Source organism: Pinus tabuliformis, chromosome 9, assembly GCF_031772625.1.
Source record: "Pinus tabuliformis cultivar Carrire ecotype Pingquan chromosome 9, CPIR1, whole genome shotgun sequence".
Taxonomy (NCBI): domain Eukaryota; kingdom Viridiplantae; phylum Streptophyta; class Pinopsida; order Pinales; family Pinaceae; genus Pinus; species Pinus tabuliformis.
Window position 1 is genome coordinate 1,934,926,043 of NC_142307.1, and position 25,137 is coordinate 1,934,951,179.

At 42.1% G+C, this 25,137-nt stretch overlaps 1 protein-coding gene across 7 annotated transcripts in view; it reads left to right on the plus strand.

Annotated features, from left to right (window-relative positions):
- The first annotated feature begins 23,723 nt into the window (after window positions 1–23,723).
- LOC149156703 (Methyltransferase MT-A70 family protein) overlaps window positions 23,724–25,137 on the plus strand; it is a 300,777-nt gene continuing 299,363 nt past the window's right edge. For 5 of the 7 annotated variants that reach the window (XM_089438423.1, XM_089438422.1, XM_089438424.1 and 2 more), the window contains exon 1: window positions 23,724–24,185. In XM_089438423.1, coding sequence (XP_089294549.1) covers window positions 23,865–24,185 — 321 coding nt within the window. In that variant the 5' untranslated portion in view covers window positions 23,724–23,864. The remainder of the gene's footprint in view (window positions 24,186–25,137) is intronic. The other 2 variants (XM_089438425.1, XM_089438426.1) reach the window with 2 other exon arrangements.

Below are 25,137 nucleotides of genomic sequence, written 5' to 3' on the forward strand. Positions count from 1 at the left end.
CTTTTTGACTGAGAGTTCCGGTAGCGGAAAATCTCTTAGAGCCACTCCTGCGTGAGGGCATTTTTCCTTCTATGATAGTGACATAACCTCTTATGTACATCATCACTATTGACAACACTTAATGCAGCGACCTACACCATCTTGACACCGGGGCTCGGAGACGTAGTCCCTCCTAGACGAACTCCGTTATCAACAGTTTATGTTTTCATGTGTTGATGATTGTCATGTTCCTCTTCTTTACAGCATGCACATGTATTCATTTATGTTCTTTTAAAAATGCAATTTAACACATCATGAAAGTAAAAGGTCTTGGAAGGGCCCTTCATCACACCCAGGCCTGGATCACTAGACTACTATATTTATAGGACCCTAACATCTTCTATATATTACCCTTCTCAAGGGGTCGAATAGGCCTCTTCTAGGCCAACTTTATTTGGTAAGGCCAACTTGGTCTTGTGATCTAGGTGGCTATTGGTGTCCACCCACCTACTCCACCTAGACCCCCTAGTCAGTTTCATATGTTTCCTTGTTTACCATTTTTAGCAGTTTTAGAGTCCTGAACTTCCGGAGCAGTTTTGACCCCCTAAACGACATTTTTTTGGGGTCTGCGGCAGGCCCATAGCCATAGGCAATGACTTGCGGCAGACCTATAGTACTTATAGAGACCTTTCCAACAAGGTATCATACGCGCCAAACGGAGATAATATGACCAAGTTATGACCCCAAGAAGTTGGCTACCCAACTAACCCCAACGGGGCCCACAAACTCTTGGTGTTACATCTCCTGGGGTTAGGGTTTTGGTTGTTTAGGGTTTTCTCATGTTTTCCAATAATAAATAGGCCCTTGAGCCTCATTGTAACACAGTTCAGAGGCATGTAGCTGCCACATCTCTTCTCAGAGATAAGTTATCATCGCCCGAGCTATCTTATTTCCATTATGTTTGTAAGCATAGTTCAGTATTTTTCTATTAATGAAATGAAGTGTTTTTTTGCTGCATCTCTGTGTTTATGATTATATCTGTAAGTTGTTGCGTTCCTGTTTAAGTTCAGATCAGTGGTATCAAAGTGGTATGCTCTTTCTCTGTTTTTCTTTGCATGTCCCCAACGAGGTCAGGGTATAAGGAGTTAGGGCTTGATCTGGTTGAACCATTGCAAGATCAACCTCGCAAAACCCGACGACCTCCCATGGCGGAAGAAAAGAAAGATGAGGGGGCAGGAGATCCTTTCAAAATGTTGCTCGAGGAAGCCCTCGAGTGACGCGATGTTGGATAATTTTACCTAGATCCTTCGACGACTACCCACAGGCAATGCATCTTCATCCAGCAACCACTTTAGAGGCTCCACTTCTTTTAAGGTACAAGTTAACTTCGATATTCCCATATTCAAAGGCCTGAAGGATGCAGATGTCGTAGATAAATGGTTAAATCTATTGGAAGGATATTTTTCAATTCATGACTTTTCCAATCGAGAAAAGATTACTTTTGCACTTCTTAAAGCTGCCCCACACATCAAGGATTGGTGGGAAACCCACTGTGAACAAAAGTAAGAGAGTGAGCCCTCGTTGTTTTCAGTCGCACCCACTTGGAATTCTTTCTGAGACACCATCAAGAAACAATATTACCATGTTGGGAGATATGAAGACAAATACATAAAGTGGACCACGCTACGTGTTACACAGTAATTTGTCACTGCCTTCACCCCAGTCCTTCTACTGTGTCATGTGTCCAAGTCAAACATGCTCATATTGAACAAATGCTCTCTTGTGCTACCAAATGACCCACTTTTCCTAAGTTATCTGCCTCATCGCGACTATGGACTTAATATACATGTTGAAGGGCGCTCATAAACAGTCCAGTCGTGCTACCAGCGCAGAAGTACATCTGATTCCTGCAATGGTCTGATTTCATGCTACAGCGCGAGGTTACTTGTTATCTTTAGCGATGATCTGACTGGCTACATTTCTCACTCGTGATGTCGGTGCTAAAGCTCAGTTGTTCACCCGCGATGATCCAGATTGGGCGAATTTGTTCCAATAGTCGACCTTCTGGATGACTCTAGACCTGGTTGTTGGCATAGTTTGTGTCGCCTTTCCTCCTCTGGTGTGGTTGTTCCATCATTTGTGCTACCTTCCTTAGGGATAAGCTCACCTTTCCACCTTTCATGGGGACTCCTTCTCCTATTTAAACTCTCACCATTGCTATGCACTGCTAGTTTTTGATAGTTGGCTAGTTGGTAAGTTCTTGGATTGAGCAGTGTTGTTAGTGTAGCTGGTGTGAGTGTGACAAGTGTGGGATTGTTGATAGTTTGTGGAAGGTTGTGAAGTGCCCTTAACTTTGTGTAAAACTTATGAGTGACAGAGAGAATCTTGCATGTTGGGAGATCCATCTTCAAGGAGTGAATGCTTGAAAAACATGCTGGCTGGATCCCTCTGAGAAGGCTTGCGACGTCAAGACTTTGGTTGTAAGCTTGCCCTTATTCCATTATTAATACAATCAATGATGTTTTCCTATGTCTTGTATGTAATTTACTTGATAGCTCATGACTTCTTGACTTTGTGAGTAAATAGATCATTGTTGTTTTTCGGTTACGTGCTTTGTTGTATTTCCTTTGCATTGTTTCAGGTTGATCACTCATTAGGAGAAGGAAGTGGAAGCTGGAGCAGCACAACGAAACTCCATCGACCAGCAGTTGAGGTAGGCCTCCAACTATGACTGTTTAAGGAAAGCTATTGTTGATCTGTCATTGTTTGTGACTAGACCGACTCTAGGGCTAAAGGGGTTGCCTCTGTCCGCAGAGGGAACACTTTCCTGCATCACAAATTGGTGACTCCGCTAGGGAGTTTGGCCTATGTTCTTCTCTTGTTTGCTCTTGTTTTGATTTTGATTTGGTCTCTCTTGAAGTTTGGGGATTGGTTATCAGTCTTTTGAGTTTCCTAGGTTGATCTGGGAAATACCTCTATTTGATTGAAGGATTGCTTGGTTTTGGTTCAGGAGTTTTTTGTTCGCCTGTCATTGTTTTGAACATCATCGCGGATAAAAATTTAATAGTCGCATTGTCATCGCGCTCACCCTTTTGTAAAATCCTGTGCATTGCGTAATTACATCTCACAGTCGCGACGGCTCTGTAAATCCATCCATTGCAGAAAAGTTGTGTACTTCCATGTTGACATCGCTTTGTTGCTGCAGTTAGTTCTTTATCAGCGCTAGTTGCTTGTGTATTACCCGCGCTGATTGCTGTAGAATTGATTTTCTCAATTCTGCCTCCTGAGCCCATCAGTCCTGCTGGTCCTTTGCTTTTCTCGCTTGCTTAGTAGCTTGTTTTTTCACTGTTTATGGTTAAGGCACTCTTTCATTGGCTTTGTTGAATGAATCTTGCTTTTTTCCTGTGTGACCTAGTCCATTATTTCAAGCTCCTTGAATCAGTTGGCTTGGTTGTTGGTTTGCTCAAGGTTCATTTGCAGCTTTCTTGTCGGTTTGATTGAGCCTTCCCCATTGCTCATTTTGGTTGATTGTTTAGTGACTATTATTGATCCAACCTTTGGTATTGATTCGATTTCTTTTCACTACCGAACATAGATCACAATTGTTTGGATCAACCCGTTTTTCCACACTTGCTTGTTTGCTTATTTGTTTCTTCTAGACTCAGAGACATCAATAACAAAAAGATTGCATCCATTTAACATGCGAAAGTGAAAGTGAATTTGCATTTCAAGATTGCATATTGGAAAGCGAATGATAAAATCTCTCATTAGCAGTATCCATGCACTTTAGGAATTGATGTCTGTATGCATTGAGTGACTGTCTTTGTTTCTCTTGGTTTTCTTGGTTTGGGAATGATCTCTCTACCCTCCCGTAGGTAGGTGTTCATTGAAGAAAAATGATTTTTTGCTCATTCTAGCTGCATCCTAGGATTTGTTGTATACATACGTAAGGCCTGAAAACTGAAACATAATTCAAGATCAACTCTAAAATGATCTGAATAAATCTAACAACGCATTGGAACATAACGCACACTATTTATAAGTCTAGGCTAGAGACGTGCTCCGGCGTCGTTAAACCTAGTCACTATTGTTTTCACTCAAGGTTGGGTGATTCCTCCTTCTGTGACTCAATAGCGGTCTAGTACGAAATTGTGCTCCCATGTACCGTCGAGTATATGTTGGGAGACCCCACTAGGTTATCATCCTTTATCCTTAGGAAGCCATGTCTGCCGCCTTGCAAACCGTAACACACTAAACACAGCATTCGGGAAGATTGATTGTCGTACGGAAAGTCCTTGGTTTTCATATGACTGCCAAGGTGTATATGCAGTTTTACGGGTTGTTTGGTAAACCTTTTGCCTAGTTCTCCAGAGTAGTCACTTTCGTTCCTTTTCGGACTCCCTAAAAGAAAAGGTCCATCTGAGCACTTTTCCTTTCAGGCTCATTAAACCTCGAAAGAGATAGAGTCATCTTTTTGTCCTTTTCTCGACTCTTGAAACATGAAAAGGTCAAGTTTTGTTCCTACGTCATAAAATTTACTGCCCACGAAATATTCCTGGTAATAGTTCGAGTTCTTGGTTGTGAGAAGAGTGTTTTTTCAGGCTCGTTCTCGATGGCAACATTCCCCGAGTCTATCGGCCAAGGTTTTCCCCTAGATGGAAATCCTGGTCTGTTTCCTTCATTTGGAAATGTCGGTGCTCCGTATATGGAAACATTGTCTTTGCCTGGGTTAACCATCGGTTTGCCCGTATGGTTGTTTTCAACCTCGGTGGTCCCAAGCGTCATGACTCCTGTTCCACCGTCTTCTTCGTCTGAACCACGGCACGATGATTCCAAGGTTGAGCCTACGCCTTCTTCCCCTGTTTCTTCCTCCTCCTCTCCTCCTTCGCCTAGTGAAAGTTTCACATCTAGTAACCAGGAGACTAAGAAGAAGAAGAAGATGATGAAGAAGAAGAAGAAGTCCGATAAATGCGAGGCCACCTGTGCAGCTACTGCTCCGAGAACATCTCAGGTCGGACCACCTTCTGCTCCTCCGTGGAAGGTTAAGTTTCCTTGTAAATTGTGTAAGGGTGACCATCTTCTTCGTGATTGTCCTGGCATTCCTAGGATCTTAGAAGCATGGTCTCATGATCCGGCTCATCCCTCATTGTCCTCTGAAGCTCATGGCGATCCTACCCTATCAACTGGCAACGGTAAAAAGAAAGGGAAGATTCGATTCCCCTATAGGCTATGTGAAGGCAACCATCCCCTTCACCTTTGTCCGCTTAAGGATAAAGCTTCCACCATTTTGACAAGTCTTACAGCTTCTTCCCCCCAACTTCCCGTTGGTTATCAGAGGCTCCCTTCAGACCCTCTCCCGTTGACAAAGAGATTGACTTAGATTCTTCTCTTGTCTGTCCTCCTCCTTCTGAGCCTGGCTGTGCTAAGCCTGTTCCAGACCAACCATTGGTCGGAGAGAGTGTCGACTTGGGTTCACCACCTGTTGATCACTCTGTTTCGGAAGAGCATCATGCTCATGTTCTTCTCGTCTCATCAGATTCTCCAGAGTCCGAAAATGACCCTCCTATCCCCGCTGATCAAGAGAGTCCTTCTTCGATTCCTGTAGAGCAGGGGGGCAATCATATGATTCCCCCACCAAGTAGTTCAGTCGTTTCCTTCGACTGGAGTCACTTGACTGCTTTCTGCCTTCCATCCTATGTGCCTTTCCAGATTACAGTACATGCCTATGATAAGGCAGTACCTGGCACTGTCTTGGATGAGGGTGCGTCGGTTAGCCTCATGCCTTTCATTACTTGGCAAGCTTTGGGCTCCCCACAACTTGTGCCAGTCACACAGAATCTGTTAGCATTTGACGGAGGAAACAGTCAACCTTTAGGGATCCTCCCGAAGCTTCCTGTTACTTTGGGAGGCAAAATCGTCTATATAGACGTCATGGTTGTCCAAGGTGCTTTAGATTTCAGTCTTCTCCTTGGTTGTGACTATGTTTATGCCATGGGGCCCTCGTCTCTTCACTTTTCTGTGTGGTTTGTTTTCCACATGACGGAAGAATGGTGGCCATTGATCAATTATCGTTCTTTAGTCCCCCGGTGCCTCCTGTGCAGCCGTCATCCCCTATTGGTTCTTGCTCACAAGCAGTACCTTCCTCGCCACAAGTCAATTACGTGGCTACCTGTTCCGTCTCCGCCTCTGCTGACGATCATGCAAATGGTCTCTTACATCATGTACTGGGGGCATTGGAACCCGATCTGTCATTAGTACCTCATGACATGTATTCCTCCCAGAGTGTGTCCCTTCCATCCCGCGAAGACCTCTTGGGAGCCATGTTCTCATATGGCCAATGAACCAAGGAGTCCCGAGGATAGTTTGTTCCTGTGTCAACCTCGTTAAAACATGAAACAAGGAGTCACAAGCATGGTTCCTTGTCTTGTGTCAAGCTCATTAAAAAATGAAATACGGAGTCTTGAGGAAATTTCTTGATCTTATGTCAACCTCGTTAAAAAATGAAACAAGGGTTATGAGGATAGTTCTTTTTCACTGTGTCAGTCTCATTAAAAAATGAAACAACTTCCCTTTCCAAATCGAGTCTTTGATTAAGATCTCGTAAAATCCAAGTTGAGTCTTTCCAAGATCTCGAATGTGAACCTTCATTCCATCCACCTCATTGAATGCAATGAAGCTTGGGGGGCATGTACCTTGATTTGCGTCATTATGTTGGGGGCATGCGAACTTATAACAAGCATAGTTTTTCATTTCAAGCTTGTGTAAACATGAAACCGAATCCAAGCAGAGTTCTCCATGGTTCAAGCTTGTGTAAAAATGAACCCATACCTGATTTACACCTCGTGATTGTCATTTTTATCCGCTAAATTCTGCTAGATGAGCCTTGGTTGTTTCATTCCATCACCACCATCTCTTTGGCTGATCATATGCTTTCACTTGATTTTTTATCCTTTCCTGAGGAACCACAATGATGAGTGGTTTTATTAGCCAGCCTCTTGACCATTACATGTTTTGAGCAGTTCCACCATTGCCGGAACCAGTTGCTACCCTTTATACCACTCGTTCCTCTAGGACGAGTCACCTTTAAGCTCTTTTCTAACTCGTAAAATATGAAAAGATTGCCGAGTATTTTTCCCTTTTGACTCGTTAAAAGAAATAAGAGGCGATCGGCTTTAAGCTCTTTTCTGACTATGTAAACACGAAAAGATTGCCAAGCCTTTGTCGTTTCGGGTTCGTTACTGGTTACGAAACGACGTGACGTCGATCACTTTTCTACTTTTTCGGGTCAAGGTCACTAATCACGAAAAGTACTCCTTGATCGTAATGGTCAAGCAGTTCTTTCGAGTATCGTTTTATACTTTTTCGAGCTCGAGAGACACAAATCTACGAAAAAGGACCCCCCTAGAGTTTTCTTTTCCGTGTCTTTTTCAAACTCTCTAAACATGAAAAAGACTCTGAGTTTTACCTATGTCGGACTCGTTAAACCTTGACGACATTGGACTCGTCACCATGACGAGACTCGAGCTTCTCCTCCCTAGGGCTCGTTAAACTATTACTAGGTTGGATTCGACTGATGGTCGAACTTATATTACAAGCATATGTTATCCCCTTCAAGCTTGTTTTCAAAAATAATTGGGGTACTCGCTAGTAATGGTGGGGGGAAATTTGGAAATCATCATTGGCAGCTAGTCACTCTTGAACATTGACACTTTTGCTTCTTGTCGGGTTGGGATATCCATACATCGTCATTTGGCCTTCCGTGGGTTTGGGTTGCCATTTAGCCTCATTCCATCCAATTCACACCGTCTCCATCGAGCCTCTGATCCCTTGGTACCTGAATGCTACCACCCTCTGGAGTCATGTCGCTGACATGTTCAAGAGTATAATCCTTCTGCAATTTACATCCTTGCCTCCTCCTCTGATACTCTGTTTCGCCATCTACCGCTTGTTCCTTATCTCATGTCGTTGATGGGGGAAACATTATGGCCCTCCTGTGACGGATCGTCTCCTGTCGACATCAGCTCATTATCTAGGAGATTGATCTAGAGATCCCCTTTGGTACCTTAGAGCTTGCATGCCTCAATGGCAAGTTCTTCGCACCTGACGGTCGACTTTCATCATTGGTCGTCGATTAGGTGATTCCACGAGTGTTCGACTTCAGCTCCTTCTTCACACTTCGTGGATTGTGCTAGATAGTACCTTGAGAACCATTAGCATTATTGGTGGTTTCTCTCGCGCTTGTTAACAGTTTTCATCATTGACCGGTAATCAAGCGATTTTCTATCATGCTCGACCTCAGCACATCTATTCGCATGTTAGAATTTGTACTATGGTCAGTTGGGTTCAAGACCCCGAACTCAGATTACACATGTTCGGGCTGCGTGGATTGGTTCATGATTACATGACTCATTGATGGATGGCTGCGACCATACCTGAGTCTTCATGGATGGCTGCGACCATACCTTTATCATTATCATGGTCTTATTAGCTGGATGGCTGCGTCCATACCATAGACCTAGTTCTTAAGTCTTTTGGATGGCTGCGTCCATGCCTAGACTACATATATTTCACTATCAGAGATATCAGTTATACTTGTGCCTGCAGGATCTTCCAGATGGTGTTCCGGCTCAGTTAGTTTCGTAAAGCATTTCACCCCTCCCACTCTCTCGGGCTTCATACTTTAGGGGGCATCTATTATACAGTAATTTGTCACTGCCTTCACCCCAGTCCTTCTACTGTGTCATGTGTCCAAGTCCAACATGCTCATATTGAACAAATGCTCTCTTGTGCTGCCAAATGACCCACTTTTCCTAAGTTATCTACCCTCATCGCGACTATGCACTTAATATACGCACTGAAGGGTGCTCATAAATAGTCCAGCCGCGCTGCCAGCGCGGAAGTACATCTGATTCCCGCGATGGTCCGATTTCATGCTCCGGCACGAGGTTACTTTTTATCTTTAGTGATGATCTGACTAGCTACATTGCTTACTCGCGATGTCAGCACTAAAGCTCAGTTGTTCACCCGCGATGATCCAGATTGGGCGAATTTGTTCCAACAGTCGGCCTTCTATATGACTCCAGACCTGGTTGTTGGCATAGTTTGTGTCGCCTTTCCTCCTCTAGTGTGGTTGTTCCGTCATTTGTGCTACCTTCATTGGGGATAAGCTCACCCTTCCACCTTTCATGGAGACTCCTTCTCCTAGTTAAACTCTCACCATTGCTATGCACTGCTAGTTTTTGATAGTTGGCTAATTGGTAAGTTCTTGGATTCAGCAGTGCTGTTAGTGTAGCTGGAGTGAGTGTGACAAGTGTGGGATTGTTGATAGTTTGTGGAAGGTTGTGAAGTGCCCTTAACTTTGTGTAAAACTTATGAGTGAGAGAGAGAATCTTGCATGTTGGGAGATCCATCTTCAAAGAGTGAATGCTTGAAAAACATGTTGGCTGGATCCCTCTGAGAAGGCTTGCGACGTCAAGACTTTGGTTGTAAGCTTGCTCTTATTCCATTATTAATACAATCAATGATGTTTTCCTATGTCTTGTATGTAATTTACTTGATAACTCATGACTTCTTGACTTTGTGAGTAAATATATCATTGTTGTTTTCCGGTTACATGCTTTGTTGTATTTCCTTTGCATTGTTTCAAGTTGATCACTCATTAGGAGAAGAAAGCGGAAGCTGGAGCAGCACAACGGAACTCCATCGACCACCGGTTGAGGTAGGCCTCCAACTATGACTGTTTAAGGAAAGTTATTGTTGATCTGTCCTTGTTTGTGACTAGACCCACTCTAGGGCTAGAGAGGTTGCCTCTGTCTGCATAGGGAACACTTTCCTGCATCACACTATGGCAGGGAAGGGACCAAGATGTGTTAGAGTTCACAAATATTTTCCATTCCCTTCGCACAAAGTTGGGTATCAAGGATACTGAGCGGCATTTGGTGCTCAAGTACCGTGGTTGTCTACATAAGTACATTCAGGACGAGATGGAGTTCCTGGACATTTCCTCGCTTGGCATGGTGTATCGGTACGCTGTCAATGTTGATTTTTGGATAGCATCGGATGTGCTCTAGCTCCGAAATTTTGTGGAGGGGCTAGAGCACATGAGATCTCCACGACACATAAATCGTTTAGTGAAATTCCACCAGGATTGTATTTTATTAAAATAATTAATATTTTTAATGGGGTTCCTAAGTCTAAACTAAGGAAAATTAAAATATTAATGGGTATTAATGAAAATATGTGTGAGAAGCTTCTAAGAGACGAGGATCAAGTCTAATTTAATCTTAGTCGTTGATTAGAGACTTAATCTCGGTCGTTGATTTCTCAATAGGAAAAGTATAAATGGAAACTTGGGGTCAGTTGGAGAATGTTGATTTTTGGTAGCATCAAATGTGCTCTAGCTCCAAAATTTTGTGTAGGGGCTATCGCATGAGATCTCAAGAACCCTGAAATCGTTTGGAGAAATTTTACCCAGATGAGGAGTTATTAAAATAATTAATATTTTATGAGTTCCTAGTCTAAACTTAGGAAAATAAAAATATTAATGTGTACTAATAAAATATGGGTGAGAAGGTTCTAAGTGACGAGGATCAAGCATGTTTTAATCTTAGCCATTGATTAGAGATTAGATCACGACAGTTGATTAATCAACAGGAAAATTATAAGAGGAGGCTTGAGGGTTAGTTGGAGATACACCAAAAGATCAAAGAGTTCAATTTTTCTGGGGCGTGGTTTGCTGAGAAAGTCGAGCTAAGTGATTTGAGTTGTAGTGAGAGGGGTAGTTCGGCAGAGGGACTTCAATCCAAGGTCGAGGATACATAACAAAGAGGCAGGGCAACAGTAGGAGAGACAACGCAACTCCAAAGAGGGTGACGCAGAAGCTAGAGGGGCTAATGCAGTTCCTTAAAGGAGCAACCATCGTTGCCCATCACTGGGAACAACAATTGTCATATGTGGGATTTAATCATCCAGTTGTTGGATTGCCAAAATATCTGTCTCCGGATAGAGGTACTTTTGCCAGGTTTATTCTCTATTAGGTGAGTTGGATTTGACACCCTAGTTGTATTCAAAAATCTACTTAATAATACAAACCATCTATATGCTGCACCAGTTTTCCCGAATTGGGTTTTTCTGGGGATGATTGTCCAAAAATAACGGTGTTCCTTGTGTGATTGTCTCAGTTTATTTCAATTCATGATCTGTATGTATGTGTAGGCTGCAATAGTGTTTTTCATCATTGTTTAAGTAATTAAATAACTTGTTGAATGTAAAGAACAAGTAGGAGATGATAAACCAGTTATTGCAATAGGCTTTTTGTTGTGTAGCTTCAGAGATTCTCACAGAGAAGATACACAAAGAGAATGAGCAAACTAATTTTATGAGGTGATAAGTTTTGAGGAGGAAAATCGATTGGGGAGATCATGCAACTGAGGGGTAGTGATAGTTCGGGAATACTGATAGAGAGGTGGAGGCAAACTAGTGGAGGCAGCGCAATAGTCGGGAGAGCTGACATTGGGCCAGTCTGGGCCCATGCAGCCTTGACGCAGAGCTAGGAGGGCCAATGCAGAGGAAGAGTTGCCTTCCACGCAGAAAGCCGAAGAGTTGCCGAAACAGTCAGGAAAGATGACGCAGCTGGCAAAAGCGATGATGTAAAGTTGACTTAGAACCTTAGAGAGCTCCACGCAGGCCCACACAGTTACTGTGAAGGGGCAGCGAAGTTGTAGCCTGGCCCAACTAGTTTTGCTACCAGATCAATCGAATTTTGCCATGTGAAATGAGGTAAAACTCACTCAGGTTCTTCGCCATTGTATTTCTCTGTCATTGGTTTGTCGGGAGGGCAACCAACATTTGTATTCAGAACTTCTACTTAATAATAGAAAACCCTCAGAGCTTCTGCACCGGTTTTCCCGCATTGGGTTTTTTCTGGGGACATTTAGTCCAAAAATAAGTGTGCCCTTTGCATGAATGTCTCATTTATTTTTCAGTTCTTGATCTATATAAGGGTGTAGGCTGCAGCGTATTTACATTAATATTTTCTAAACATTTCTGAAAAATAACTTGTTAAATGAAGAATACAAGTTGGTGATATAAATCAGTTTTTTGCAGTAGGATTTCTGACTTGTTCGATTCAGAAATTTTCACATGGTATTAGAGTGATTGCAGATCAAGGAGGACTGAAGCGATTGGTGAAAGGAAATCTGTGTGCGAAGTTAGCTGTCTCGAGTGACAATGCAGTTTTTGGTCGACAGAGTAGAGGAGGGGTGACCTAGTCACCAAGGGAGGCTCACACAGAGCCTGCGTCAGCCTGTTTGTGTGACGTTGTTGCTGCAGAGAGTAGCGTAGTGATTGCTAGGCCAACGCAGAGACTGTTGAGTCTCGGTTTTCCAGTTGTCAGGGCTAGAGGTGCAACGCAAATTTCATCTAGAGTTGCTAGTGGGGTATTGATTCTGTTAGTGCAGAACAATACCTAGTGGGGCAGAAGCAAAGTAGAGGGAATAAGTTCCTCAAAAGATTTCTTGCCAAGAAATCTAGATCTAGTGTTGAGTAGCCGCAAAGAGAGATCAGAGAGGGGTGGTTCAACAGTTGTTGGTAGAAGGATTTCCATGAAGGAAATCAAATTTCAAAGGGAGCTCGTTCCTTAGAGGATTTCTAGCGCCAAAGAAATCCAGATCCGAGTTTTTGTTGGGGCAACAATGAAAAAGGGAGAAGAGAACTTGTTTGACACTCATTTGAGCATAGATGGCAATTAATGGACTAAGGGATCAGGATAGGTTGGATGGAGCATCCAACTTTGTTATCTGGAAGGCCAGGATCCTAGCATTTTTAGACAAAAATCACATCAAGGATTATGCCTTGAAGATGGTTTTTATTCCTATTGATGCTGATCCTCTAAAGAGTATAAGGAGGATCAGACAAAAGTGAAGTGCGTGATCTTGGACGAGGTCAAGGATTATGTGATCCCACATATTGTTGAGAAGGACACAACAAGGGAAATGTGGGAGGTGTTGACCACTTTGTACAAGGGAACTTCCGTTCAACGAAAGATGTTGCTTGAGAGTTAGCTGAGATAGTATCAGATGCAGAAAGGAGAAGAAATCGATCCCTTTATTCTCAGGTTGCAAGGGATCCGAGAGCAGCTAACTTCCGTAGGGTCTACACCAGATCCTGAATTCATGGTCAGGACTGCCCTGAATGCATTCACTGAAGACTGAGAAACCTTTGTTTAGAGCATTTTGGGCAGGGCTCCTCTCCCTAGTTGGGAGGATATGTGGGCAAATCTTCGACAGGAAGAGATCAGACGGTTGACCAAAGAAGGAAGCGACAACAAAGGGATGAGATCCAAGAAGGAGGAAGAGGAGGATGCAACTCTTGCATCAGCGGGACAACAAGGGTAGCAGAAGAGGAAAAAGAAAGATATATCCAAAGTTAGATGCTTCAAATGTGGAGAACTAGGTCATTTTGCCACTCAGTGTCCTCGGAAGAAGGGTAAGGAGGAGAAGTTTGACTCAAAGGCTGCTCCAGTGCAAGTTGACAAAGAGTGCGATGATGATGATTGCGCCATGAGTGATCATGCACCTCTAGAGAAGAGGTGGGGTGATATTTAGTTGTAGTCAGGAGGACTATGATATTGGGCAGGATCCTTGAGGTGCCCACACTCTTGGATCACATACTACGGGAGCCCTTAATGACAGTAGCAGAATGACGGGAGTTAGTTGGTGCAAGGGATGATGGAGCAAAAGTGGCAGTGTAGCGTAGTAGTGTTGAGAAGTGCAAGAGGCACATAACATATACAACAATAGTGCAGTAGCATCAGAGGGTTAGCACAGATTAGTAGCAGAGGTAGCTTCAGCATCACAGGGCATCTATACTGATCAACATGTCAACATTTGGGTGGATTTTCAATTGCTTACTTCTCAACAACTGAGTTGCAGTGCAGAAATTAGCATTGTCAGTGCTATGGGGAGCATGATGCATCATATTGAGAGGGAGTTGTAGTACAGTTGCAGCAGTGACAGTGGTAGTGTCATGGGAAGTAGTACAGATTGCAGCAACATAGTGGATGAAAGGTAGCAGACTGAGCATCAGCAACGTAGAGGACCGATGCCATGGATCAGTGTGATACTTATGTTGGGAAGTATTGCTAGAACACATTCCTCGCTAAGAGGGAGTGTTGATTTTTGGGTAGCATCGGATGTGCTCTAGCTCCAAAATTTTGTGGAGGGGCTAGAACACATGAGATCTCCAAGACGCAGAAATCGTTTGGTGAAATTCCACCTGGATTGTATTTTATTAAAATAATTAATATTTTAATGGGGTTCCTAAGTCTAACCTTAGGAAAATTAAAATATTAACGGGTATTAATGAAATATGGATGAGAAGTTTCTAAGAGACGAGGATCAAGTCTAGTTTAATCTTAGCCGTTGATTTCTCAACATGAAAAGTATAAATGGAGGCTTGGGGTCAGTTGGAGAAGATACATGGAGAGATTGAGGAAATCGATTTTCTGAGGTGAGAAGTTCTCAGGAGGAAAATCAATTGGGGGCATCTTGCAGCTGAGGGGTAGTGATAGTTCTAGAATACTAACATAGAGGCGGAGAGAAACTAGTGGAGGCAACGCAGTAGCCGGGAGAGCTGACGCTGGGCCAGTTTGGGCCCACGCATAGCCAAGAGGGTCAGAGCAGACGAAGAGCTGCCTTCCACGCATTAAGCCGGAGAGCTACCATAAACTTTCGGGAAAGCTAACGCAGTGGGAAAAAGTGTTGATGCAGAGCCTCAGAGAGCTCCACACAGTTACTTTGAAGGGCAGTGAAGTTGTAGCTGGGGCCAGACAGTTTCGTAGCCGGATCAGGCAGATTCTGCACTGTGAAGTGAGGTAAAACTCACTCAGGTTCTCTGCCATTGTATTTCTCTGTCACTGGTTTGTTGGGAGGGAAACAAACATTTGTATTCAAAACTTTTGCTTAATAATAGAAAATCCTCAGAGTTGTTGCACAGGTTTTCCCACATTGGTTTTTTCCGGGCATGTTTAGTCCAAAAATAAGTGTGTCCTTTGCATAATTGTCTCATTTATTTTCCAGTTCTTGATTTGTATAGTGGTGTAGGTGGTAGTGTATTTACATTAATATTTTCTAAACATTTCTGAATATAACTTGTTAAATGAAGAATACAAGTAGGTGATGTAAATCAGTTTTCTGTAGTAGGATTTCTGACTTGTTCGATTCAGAAATTTTCACAGTCAAGATTGAGCAGAAATTTAAACAGAAGAAGCGAGACTTTGGATCCGTGAATCCAAAGCAAGGAAAAGGTGCCCCCAAACCATAGAACAAAGACCAAGCCAAGGCAATGCTCCCCAAGACAGCCTACCGAAGCTGCAAACAAATAACAACACCCCAAAGATGAAGAAGGACACAGGAAAATGGTGTGAGCTCCATAAGAGCTCCACTAACAATACAAGTGAGTATTGGGCCAAGCAGTCACTAGTGACCAAGTTGAAGGCTTCCGAATCAGACACAGGTTCCAACTTTGAATCAGAACCCGATAAGGGAACTGACAAAGGGAAGCAGATCATTGATGCGGAGCTTAGTGCCACTGTGGCCACCACTAAGATCCACAAGATTGAGCCTAAAGATCTAGAGGAGGGGGGAACGCCTCTTCCACTCATAGATGTGGGTGAAGGGTTCTCCGTTGTAGTTCATTGTCGATAGCGGGAGCCAAAAGAACCTCATTTCAACAAAGGTCATGAAGCGACTAGGCCTAAAGACTATAGCACATCCACAACCATAAACCATCGGGTGGCTTCACCAAGGACGAGATCTTTGTGTCAGCCAATAGTCTCGCCTTCCCTACAACATCAAGCCCTTCGTGGAAGAGGTACTGTGTGACGTTGATCCTCTTGAAGTTTGTGATGTATTGTTAGGACAACCATACTTGTGGAAGCGACATGTTGTATATGAGTCTAGACCTCGCTATATGATTATTACTTTGGCTAATAAGTTGTACAGGATACCAGAGGTAGCCCCGCCTACGCCATCCCTTTGGTCACTGCAAAGCAATGCCGAAAGATCATTTCCCATACCAAGAAATTTGTTTTCCTTATGATTCACCCCAGGGCAAGAAGAAGGTTGTGGCCATGGCTTCCAGGCAGGTCTCCTCTGCACAACAATAATAGATGGACAAGGTCATGGAGGAGTAAAGGGACATTTTGGCCTCACCCACAGGGGTACCTCTGCACTGTTAGGTCAAGCACTCCATCGATCTAACCCCGGGTGCGCCGCTGCCCAATGGACCGATCTATCGACGCTCTGTTATGGAGAACAATGAGATCAAGAGGCAGATTCAAGAACTATTGCAGAAAGGGCACTTTAGGCTAAGCTCATCACCTTGTGGGAGCATGATTGTATGGTACAAAAGAAGTATGGGACCTAGAGGCTCTGTATTAACTATCGAGCGTTGAACAAGATCATTGTCTGGAATAGGTACCTAATCCCACGGGTTGATGACCTTTTGGACTAGCTGAAGGAGGTCAAAATATTTCAGCAAGATTGACTTGAAGTCAGGTTATCACCAGGTGCCTATCAAACCCTCCAATGCATGGAAGAGTGCCTTCAAATCCAAGGAGGGCCTTTTGAATGGTTGGTCATGCTGTTTGGATTGACGAATGCCCCTGCAACCTTCATGAGACTGATGGACGACATCTTGTGCCCCTTCACCAATGCATTCGTGGTGGTGTATTTAGATGACATCTTGATCTTCAACCAGAGTTGGGAAGAGCACCTCCACCATATTTGACAGGTCCTTAAAACCCTGCTCCAACATAAGCTGTGTGCTAACTTGGAGAAATGCACCTTTGGCCTGACCCAGGTTCAATATCTAGGGTACATCATTGATGAGCAGGGTGTACATGTGGACCCATCCAAGGTACAAGTCATTTGGGATTGGCCAACCCTAACCACTTTAACAGATCTCCACAACTTTTTGGGTCTTGCCAATTTCTACCGTAGGTTCTTGTTGGGGTTCTCTCATATCACTTAGCCTTTAAGTCAAGTCACCAAGGGCGGAGCGAAAGCAAAGTTGTTTTGGTTAGAAACCCAAAAACAAATGTTCTTCGAGTGGAGAATTGCCTCTGTTCTACACTAGTGCTCACATTACCAGACCTGCAACAACCATTTGAGATTGAGGCAGATGCCTCTGACTATGCTATTGGTGCGGTTCTTACTCAACATGGGCATCTAGTGGCTTACCACAGTGAGGCAGTTTCGGACACAGTCCGAAAGTACCCCAAATACGACAAAGAAATGTATTCCATTGTGCAGGCCTGCTGTCATTGGAAGCATTACATTCTGGGGAAGGAAACGATCATCCACACAGACCACTAACCTCTACAGTTCATACAGACACAAGGGAAGTTGTAAAACGATCACCATCAGAAATGGTCCACCTATTTGCAACAATTCCATTTGAACATTAAGTATAAGAAGGGCAACACCAATAATGTTGTTGATTGCCTCAGTCGACCACCGGTCATGGCACTGATCATTGTGCTCAACTCTTGTGGGCACGAGACATCGGGGTGGCTGCATCTTTACCAGAGCGATCCAGAATTCGACAACATATACCAGACACTTATGGAAGGGAAGCAAGTTCCCAATTTTCACCTTCATGATTCACTGTTATGCCACCTGGGACACATATGTGTTCCTTCAAGTGAGCATGCCAAGATGATTTGGATGGCGCACTACAATCAGGTCGCTGGACATTTTGGAGTAGAGAAAACAATGATGGTATTGCAGAAGTATTTTTATTGGCCAAAACTTCGTCAGGATGTTGGGAAGTACATTAGATCCTATACCACTTGAGCCATTGCCAAACCAACCATCAAGTAGCAGGGCCTGTATACTCCTCTACCTACTCCTATTCGGCCTTGGGAATCTTTCTCCATGGATTACATGTCGGGCCTTCATTCTACTAAGCATGACAACAATTGAATTTTCGTGGTCATCGACAGATTCTCTAAGATGGCCATCATGGCGGCCTACAAGAAGAGTATCATAGTAGAGGCTACTGCTAAGCTCTTCTTTGAGTGAGTATGGGTACACTTTGGGATTCCATAGTCCATTGTCTCAAATCGAGACAACATATTCTTGAGTGCATTTGGTAAAGTCTCTGGTCGATGTTGGATACAAAACTTACTAAGTTCATGACTTTCCATCCACAAACTGATGGTCAAACAGAGGCTATCAACAAGATGATCGTACACATTATGCGCATGTACAACTCAAAGCATCCATGCATGTGAGATGAAAGTCTCCTCTATGTCCAACACAGCTACAACAGAGCTCTCCACTACTCAACAGGCCACAACCCCTTTCAGGTAGGGTTGGGATTTCAACCATTATGCCCCATTGACGTGGCCATACCATTTGCAACCACTCAGGTAGATTCGGCTCACATTCAGTCCGAAGTTAAAAGGGCTAACAAATTCATTGAGCGCATTCAACACATCCGCCAACAGGTCCATGATATATTGGATAGAGCCAATGCTAAGTACAAGCAACGCCATGATCAACATTGAGTGCCGCACAAGTTCCAGGTAGGCGACAAAGTTTGGCTACATTTGCAGAAGGAGCGCCTTGCTGGACCCCACCGCAAGGTTCGCCCGCTCCGATATGGGCCATACACCATCACCAAGGTCGTCGGTGACAATGCCTTTGAGCTCAGCATCCCACCGTTCCTTGGTCTGCACCCAATGTTCAATGTAGATTGCCTTTAACCATACTTTCCACAATTGTTGGACACATCTGACATCGCAGAACGACTCACACCAACAGAGCTCAACCCAGACTGCATGGAACAAGCCACAACTGATTAGATCATGGACACACAGATCAAGAACACTCGCCAACAGAGGATATAACTATATCAAGTTGTAAAAGTAGGCCAACTCCTTCACCAGGGCAAGTGGTTCACTAGGGACCAGGTTCAACAGAAATTTCCTCACCTCATGGAGGCTCTACATGCAGCGGGGACCATTTCTTCCGAAGGGGGGAGGAATGATCCAGGTTGATATTGGTGTCCACTTGCCTATTCCACCTAGAACCCCCAATCAATGTCATCTCTTTCCTTGTTCATTTCAACATTTACTATTTTTAGCAGTTTTTCGGGTCCTAAACTTCCTAAGAAGTTTTGACCCCCTAAACGGTTTTTTTTTTTTTGTGTGTTTGCAGCAGGCCTATAGCCTTTGTCAAGGGCCTATGACGAAACCTATAGTACTCAGAGAGACCTTTCCAACAAGGTATCGTATGTGCTAAACAGAGATAATATGATCAAGTTATGACCCTGGGAAGTTGGCTACCCAACTAACCCCAACGGGGCCCACAAACTCTTGGTGTTACATCTCTTGGGGTTAGGGTTTTGGTTATTTAGAGTTTTCTCATGTTTTCCAATAATAAATAGGCCCTTGAGCCTCATTGTAACACAGTTCAGAGGCATGTAGCCGCCACATCTCTTTTAAGAGATAAGCTACCATCGCCCGAGCTATCTTATTTCCATTATGTTTGTAAGCATAGTTCAATATTTTTCTATTAATGAAATGAAGTGTTTTTCTGTTGCATATATGTGTTTATGATCATATCTGTAAGTTGTTGCATTCCTGATTAAGTTTAGATCGTCTAGGGGGTCATTAGACTCAAAAATAATTTTTCTTTCTTGTTACAAATTGCCTAAATGGGTCTTATACATATGACAAAGATTCTCTTGATTCAATAAACCCTAGGACCATGAAGAACATGCTTGACCTACTAGACAAATCAATTTGAGCATGAAACCCATGCTTAAAGTAGTAATTCTTTGTCTTCCTATTACAAAACAAATATACAACGTCATAAGTACAAACGTAATTATGAATACCAAATCTAGTTACATTCTCCAACAAAGAAAAAGGGAGAGAGAGGAAGGAAGAGAGAGGAATTGAGAAAGAGAAATATAGAGGGAGGGAGGGAGAGATAGAGAGAGAGAGAGATGGAGTTGGAGGGGGAGAGAGAGGGAGGGTAGAACAAAGACATAGAGAGATAAAGGTGACGAGAGAGAGGGAGTGATAAGGGAGAGATGGAGAGAGAGTGAGGGAGAGAAGAGAGAAGGAGGGAGGAGAGAGAGAGAAGGAGGGGAGAATGAGAGGGAGTGAAGGGGAAGAGAGAGAGGGGGAGACACAAAGATTGAAGAGGGGAAGAGGGAGAAAGAGAGAAGGAGAGAGGGGGGGAGATAGTGACAGAGTTGGAGGGCAGAGAGAGAGAGAGGGAGAGAGGGAGATAGTGACAAATTTGGAGGGCAAAGAGAGAGAGAGAGAGAAAGAGAGAAAGGAAGGGAGATAGTGACAAAGTTGGAGGGTAGAGAGAGAGAGAGAGAGAGAAAGAGAGAAAGGGAGGGAGATAGTGACAAAGTTGGAGGGCAGAGAGAGAGAGAGAGAGAGATAGTGACAAAGTTGGAGGGCAAAGAGAGAGAGAGAGAGAGAGGGAGGGAGGGAAGAAGAATGACATAGAGAGAGAGTGGTGTAGAGAGAAAGAGTGATGGAGAGAGGAGAGTGAGAGGGAAGATAGAGAGAAAGAGAGAGAGGGAGGGAAGGGGAAGAGAGAGAAAGGGAGGAGAAGATGGAGGGAGGGAGTGTTAGATAGATATGGAGAGAGAGTGTGCATGTTTGGGGGATGAGATAGACAAACAAAGAAGGAGAGATAGAGGGGGATATAGATATAGATGGAGGGAGGAGAGAGGGAAGAAGATAATGACATAGAGAGGTAGGGAGGTAGAGATAGATAAATATGGAGAGACAAAGTGTATGCGTTTGGGGGGTGAGATAAAGAGAGACAGGGTAGGAGAGATGGAGGTATATATATATATATATATATATATATGGCGAGGGAGAGAGAGGGAAAATGAGAGAGGCAAAGAGAGGGAGTGGGAGAGAGAGAAGGAAAGAGGGAGCGAGATAAACACAGAGGTGGAGGGGGGAGAGAGGGAAGAAAGAATAGATACACAAAGACAAATACATATATTATATAATATTGAACATTATTAACCATAGAGGAAGAGGAAGTGTGGCTTTTACAAAAGGTAAAAAAAGTTGGATTTAGAAAGCCATGATTGTTTCGTTTTTTCATTGAAATAGATGCATTGATTTTAGTGTAGATGTTGTTTCTAATCCTATTTGATTGATTGCATTGATTTCAATGTAGTAGTTTTCTAATCTTATTTCACTGATTGCACTGGATGTATTAATTTCAGTGTAGATGAATCCTATTTGATTGCTTGCACTAGATGCATTGATTTCAGTGTAAATGTTGATTTCTAATCCTATTTGATTATTTGTACTAGTTGCATTGATTTCAATGTAGATGTTGATTTTTTATTTGATGTAACTAGATGTATGATATATATTAATTTCAAAGTAATTAGACTATTAATATATATTTATTTTAGTGTGAGTACAAAAAATTTATTGTCGACGTGCATTGATTTCTTTGTTACAATAATTCAACCATAACTAAAATACTTAAATTTTTATCTCAAATAAAATGTTCATTTACCTAAAATGTTTGCTTCTTAAAATTGTAAACTATTTGTAATTGCCTACATTTTTATTATTCCCATTTTCCATCATTCAACATTGTTAGTCACTTTCCATTCAACCGAGGTAATAAAAAACAACTACCATTGACACTTACTTGGGGTTTAACGCTCCATAAGTCACAATGATTGGCATTGGAGAAAGCTACTATTAATATTGGAGAGCAAGAGAGACAATGTACGATGTTTACTATAATAGCTTGAGTTGAAGATTTGAATGCTCCACGATTTCAACCACCCTTTTCTCCATTTTCTGTTGTTCAACATTTTTTTTAATATGTGGTTCATGTACACCAGAGATCGGTGGCTGCTACGTCCATGGAAACTATCCAAACAAATCTACCTGAAGCGATCACTTCCTGTCGACTCATTAGGAGAGCCTAATCCCGAGAGTGTTAAGGTGAATTGACCCCGTGACTTCTCATTAGCAATGCACTTTTAACAACAGGAACTAAACCAATTGAGATGACCCTCAAGGATCTATCATTCAACACTATTATACTATCACTTTGCATTAAAATTTCTTATTTAATCATTTTTCATCATTAAAGTTATTAACAATACCTGTCATCTCCACAAAGTGAGGTAACTAAGTAAATTTAAAATTAAAATGACCAAATTAATGTTAGACATATTTAATATATTTAAAATGATTAAAATATAGATGTTCAACAAATTTTGTGTGACCGTGCATGATTGAAACTACCTTACATCCATCTTAACCCTGGATTTATCAAGCACCAAGAGGGATCAAATGTCTCGAGGTGCAAACCTTTCCTCAAGTTTTGCACTCAAAAAAGAGGTTTGCACCTCGCGAGATTTGATCCCTCTGTGTGGAGAGGTTTGCACCTTAGATTTGATCCCTTTGGTGCTTGATAGATCCCGGGTTAAGATGGATCTAGGCAGTTAAATTTAAATATGGTTATAGAATCATTATTTTGATTTCTATGGTAAAATGGATCTTAATTTATAACTACTATTTACATCTTATATATTTTGATGTGATATGTAGATTTTCTTTTATTAATAAAAACAAAATTACAATATAACAAATTGAATTTTACTTTTATTAATTTTAACCTTTTATTATTAATTGAGTTAATATTTAAATGTAAACACTGAACATCAACATCTCCCCCATATCCATATTGGACTCTATATTATTTTTAACTTTTTATTATTTTTTAATTGAGTCCACATGTAAATGTTTACAAACAAAAATTTACACTACCACAACATCACTCCATAACACGTTCTAAAAGACACGTGAACACAATAATGTAAAATACAAAACTTACATTAATATGAAATAGTTTTTTTCAAGCAAGATTGTGATTATAATTTTTTGTTATTTCAAATATTTTTTTCAATGTATAATAGATTGAACACCTTGAAAAACCCCTTACACACTAATTTTTATAAATTAAACAACTTAAACTTAAGTTTTTAAAAATCTCTCAAATTTAATTAAAATTAACTAGAAAGAAAAACATCTATTTTATCTGTAAATTAAACCACCATTAAATTTTATACTTCAATTTAAATCATAAAACACATAACCATAAAATAATACATTAAAAAATAATTAAAATAAAACCTAAATATGAATATCATAGGAGTGGACCTAATAGTTAAGAGCATGTGTTTGCTCATAAGAGGTCACAGGTTCAAAACTAGAGGGGGTAGAGTATGTATGCATTGATAGACTTGGCAATCATGAGTATTATTATATTTAGAAATTTTTTTTTTTTTTTTTCCGAAGGTGGTAAAACCTATCAACTCAGGTGTCAAACCAACAGTGAGGACAGCCATCTCTGGCTGCTATCCGCGAATGTTGGGTTTGACTCATCACTGTTAAATAGGAAAACCACGCCCCCTGGCATAACCCTGCTGGTGGTCCGTAATCGGGAGCAGGCTCTCACTCCTGCCAGATGCCTCTGGGTCTTGGGCCGTTAACCTGTTTCCTTACGTCCGAGGAAGACGAGCTCTTAGCCAAGCAGAAGCAGTTTTACGGCATACTCCAGGCCGGTTATATTTAGAAATTAAAATAAAATGTGAGCTTAAAAATGAGTATTATTATATTTAAAAATTAAAATAAAATATGTTTCAAACATATAGGGCACATGATCAATAACTACACTGCGACGCAGCGTTGCTGCATGCATGGATGTTGTAAACGCCGTAAAGAGTGACCACTTATATGGTTAGAGAAAGAGTTTTATGCTTGCAGGAGAACCGACTAGATAAACTGAACTGTATTTCTCCTCACGATGGGAGGCGGAGACGGACACGAAGCCAAGACAAGGGATGGGTTGGAGGAATTCTTGTCAACAGGCATTTATCGAATTCCCAATGGAAATGCCCTATTCCTCGATCCTGTTCGCATCCTCAACACTTTCTACTCTTATTTCTCAATCTCTCCGTCTCATTATTATAATGCCCGCGCTCTTCCCCGCCCTCGCATCGAATCCTCCCAGAACCAGGAGGAGGAAGAGGACGGTCAAAACGACAATAAGAAGCCGCAACGGAAACGAAAGAGAAAAGTCTACACTCTGAACGAAAAGGAGCAGATCGCAGAGAAACGCCACAAGGTTAAAACAAAAAAATGCTAGGGTTTTAAGTTTGCATTTCAAGTATCAGAGTTTTAATCTAATATACGGGATGTCTTAGGCTTTTAAGGTTTGCATCAGATGTTATCTTAGTGTAGCGTTTAAGTTTCGAATTACATATTGCATTAGGGTTTTAAGTTTGCGTTACCTTTGTGGCAGGGTTTTGATTTTCCATCAGTTTGTACTAATTAATCAAGTAATTATACGCAAAGAACGATGCACGTTGGCAGTTGATCCTGATTGTCATTCTGGATTGTTTCTTTCCTATTATGTCTGCGTTTTATCAGTCCTTAATTTTTGGAGGGCTTCCTTTGAAGTCAAGAGAAGCATAACAACTGCTGGAAGAGGTTATGCAACGCAAATGACTGGCATTCGCAGAGGAAACTGCCCTAGAGGGGCAGCCTATTGAATACAAGCACTTCTGTTCTCCGAAGCTGGCACGTCAGGGGCTACTCTTCTGTTAAAAACAACAAGAATATTGCAAGATTAAATTCCATACAGGCAGCAGAACCCAGAAAATCAACTTTTCATAACCAATAGAAGGAACAAAAGAATCACTCCATCTGTTAGATGTGCTGTGTTTGAAATATAGATTGAGGCTCTCTATATATAGCAAACTCGGAGGAGTCCAACGTTTAAGGAGGTGGTTGGCAGGTGTACCAATTGAACATTCAATAATTCACTTAAGTGAACTTGCAAGTGTGTATGTACACTGACATCCCCTTAGTGAAACCTGGGGACATATAAAGGGCCAAATCTCTAAAATGGGTCCCGGCTACAAAGCTATAATAGGCACCCACTTACAATTAAAATGTGCAGAACAGTAGAAAAAAAGAGAGGAAGAAAGACTGGGACTCCAAACGAACAACTTCCTTCACCCCAAGCAAGGTAGAAATTCAACATATTGAGTCTCTGCCGAGGGTTTGGTGAATAT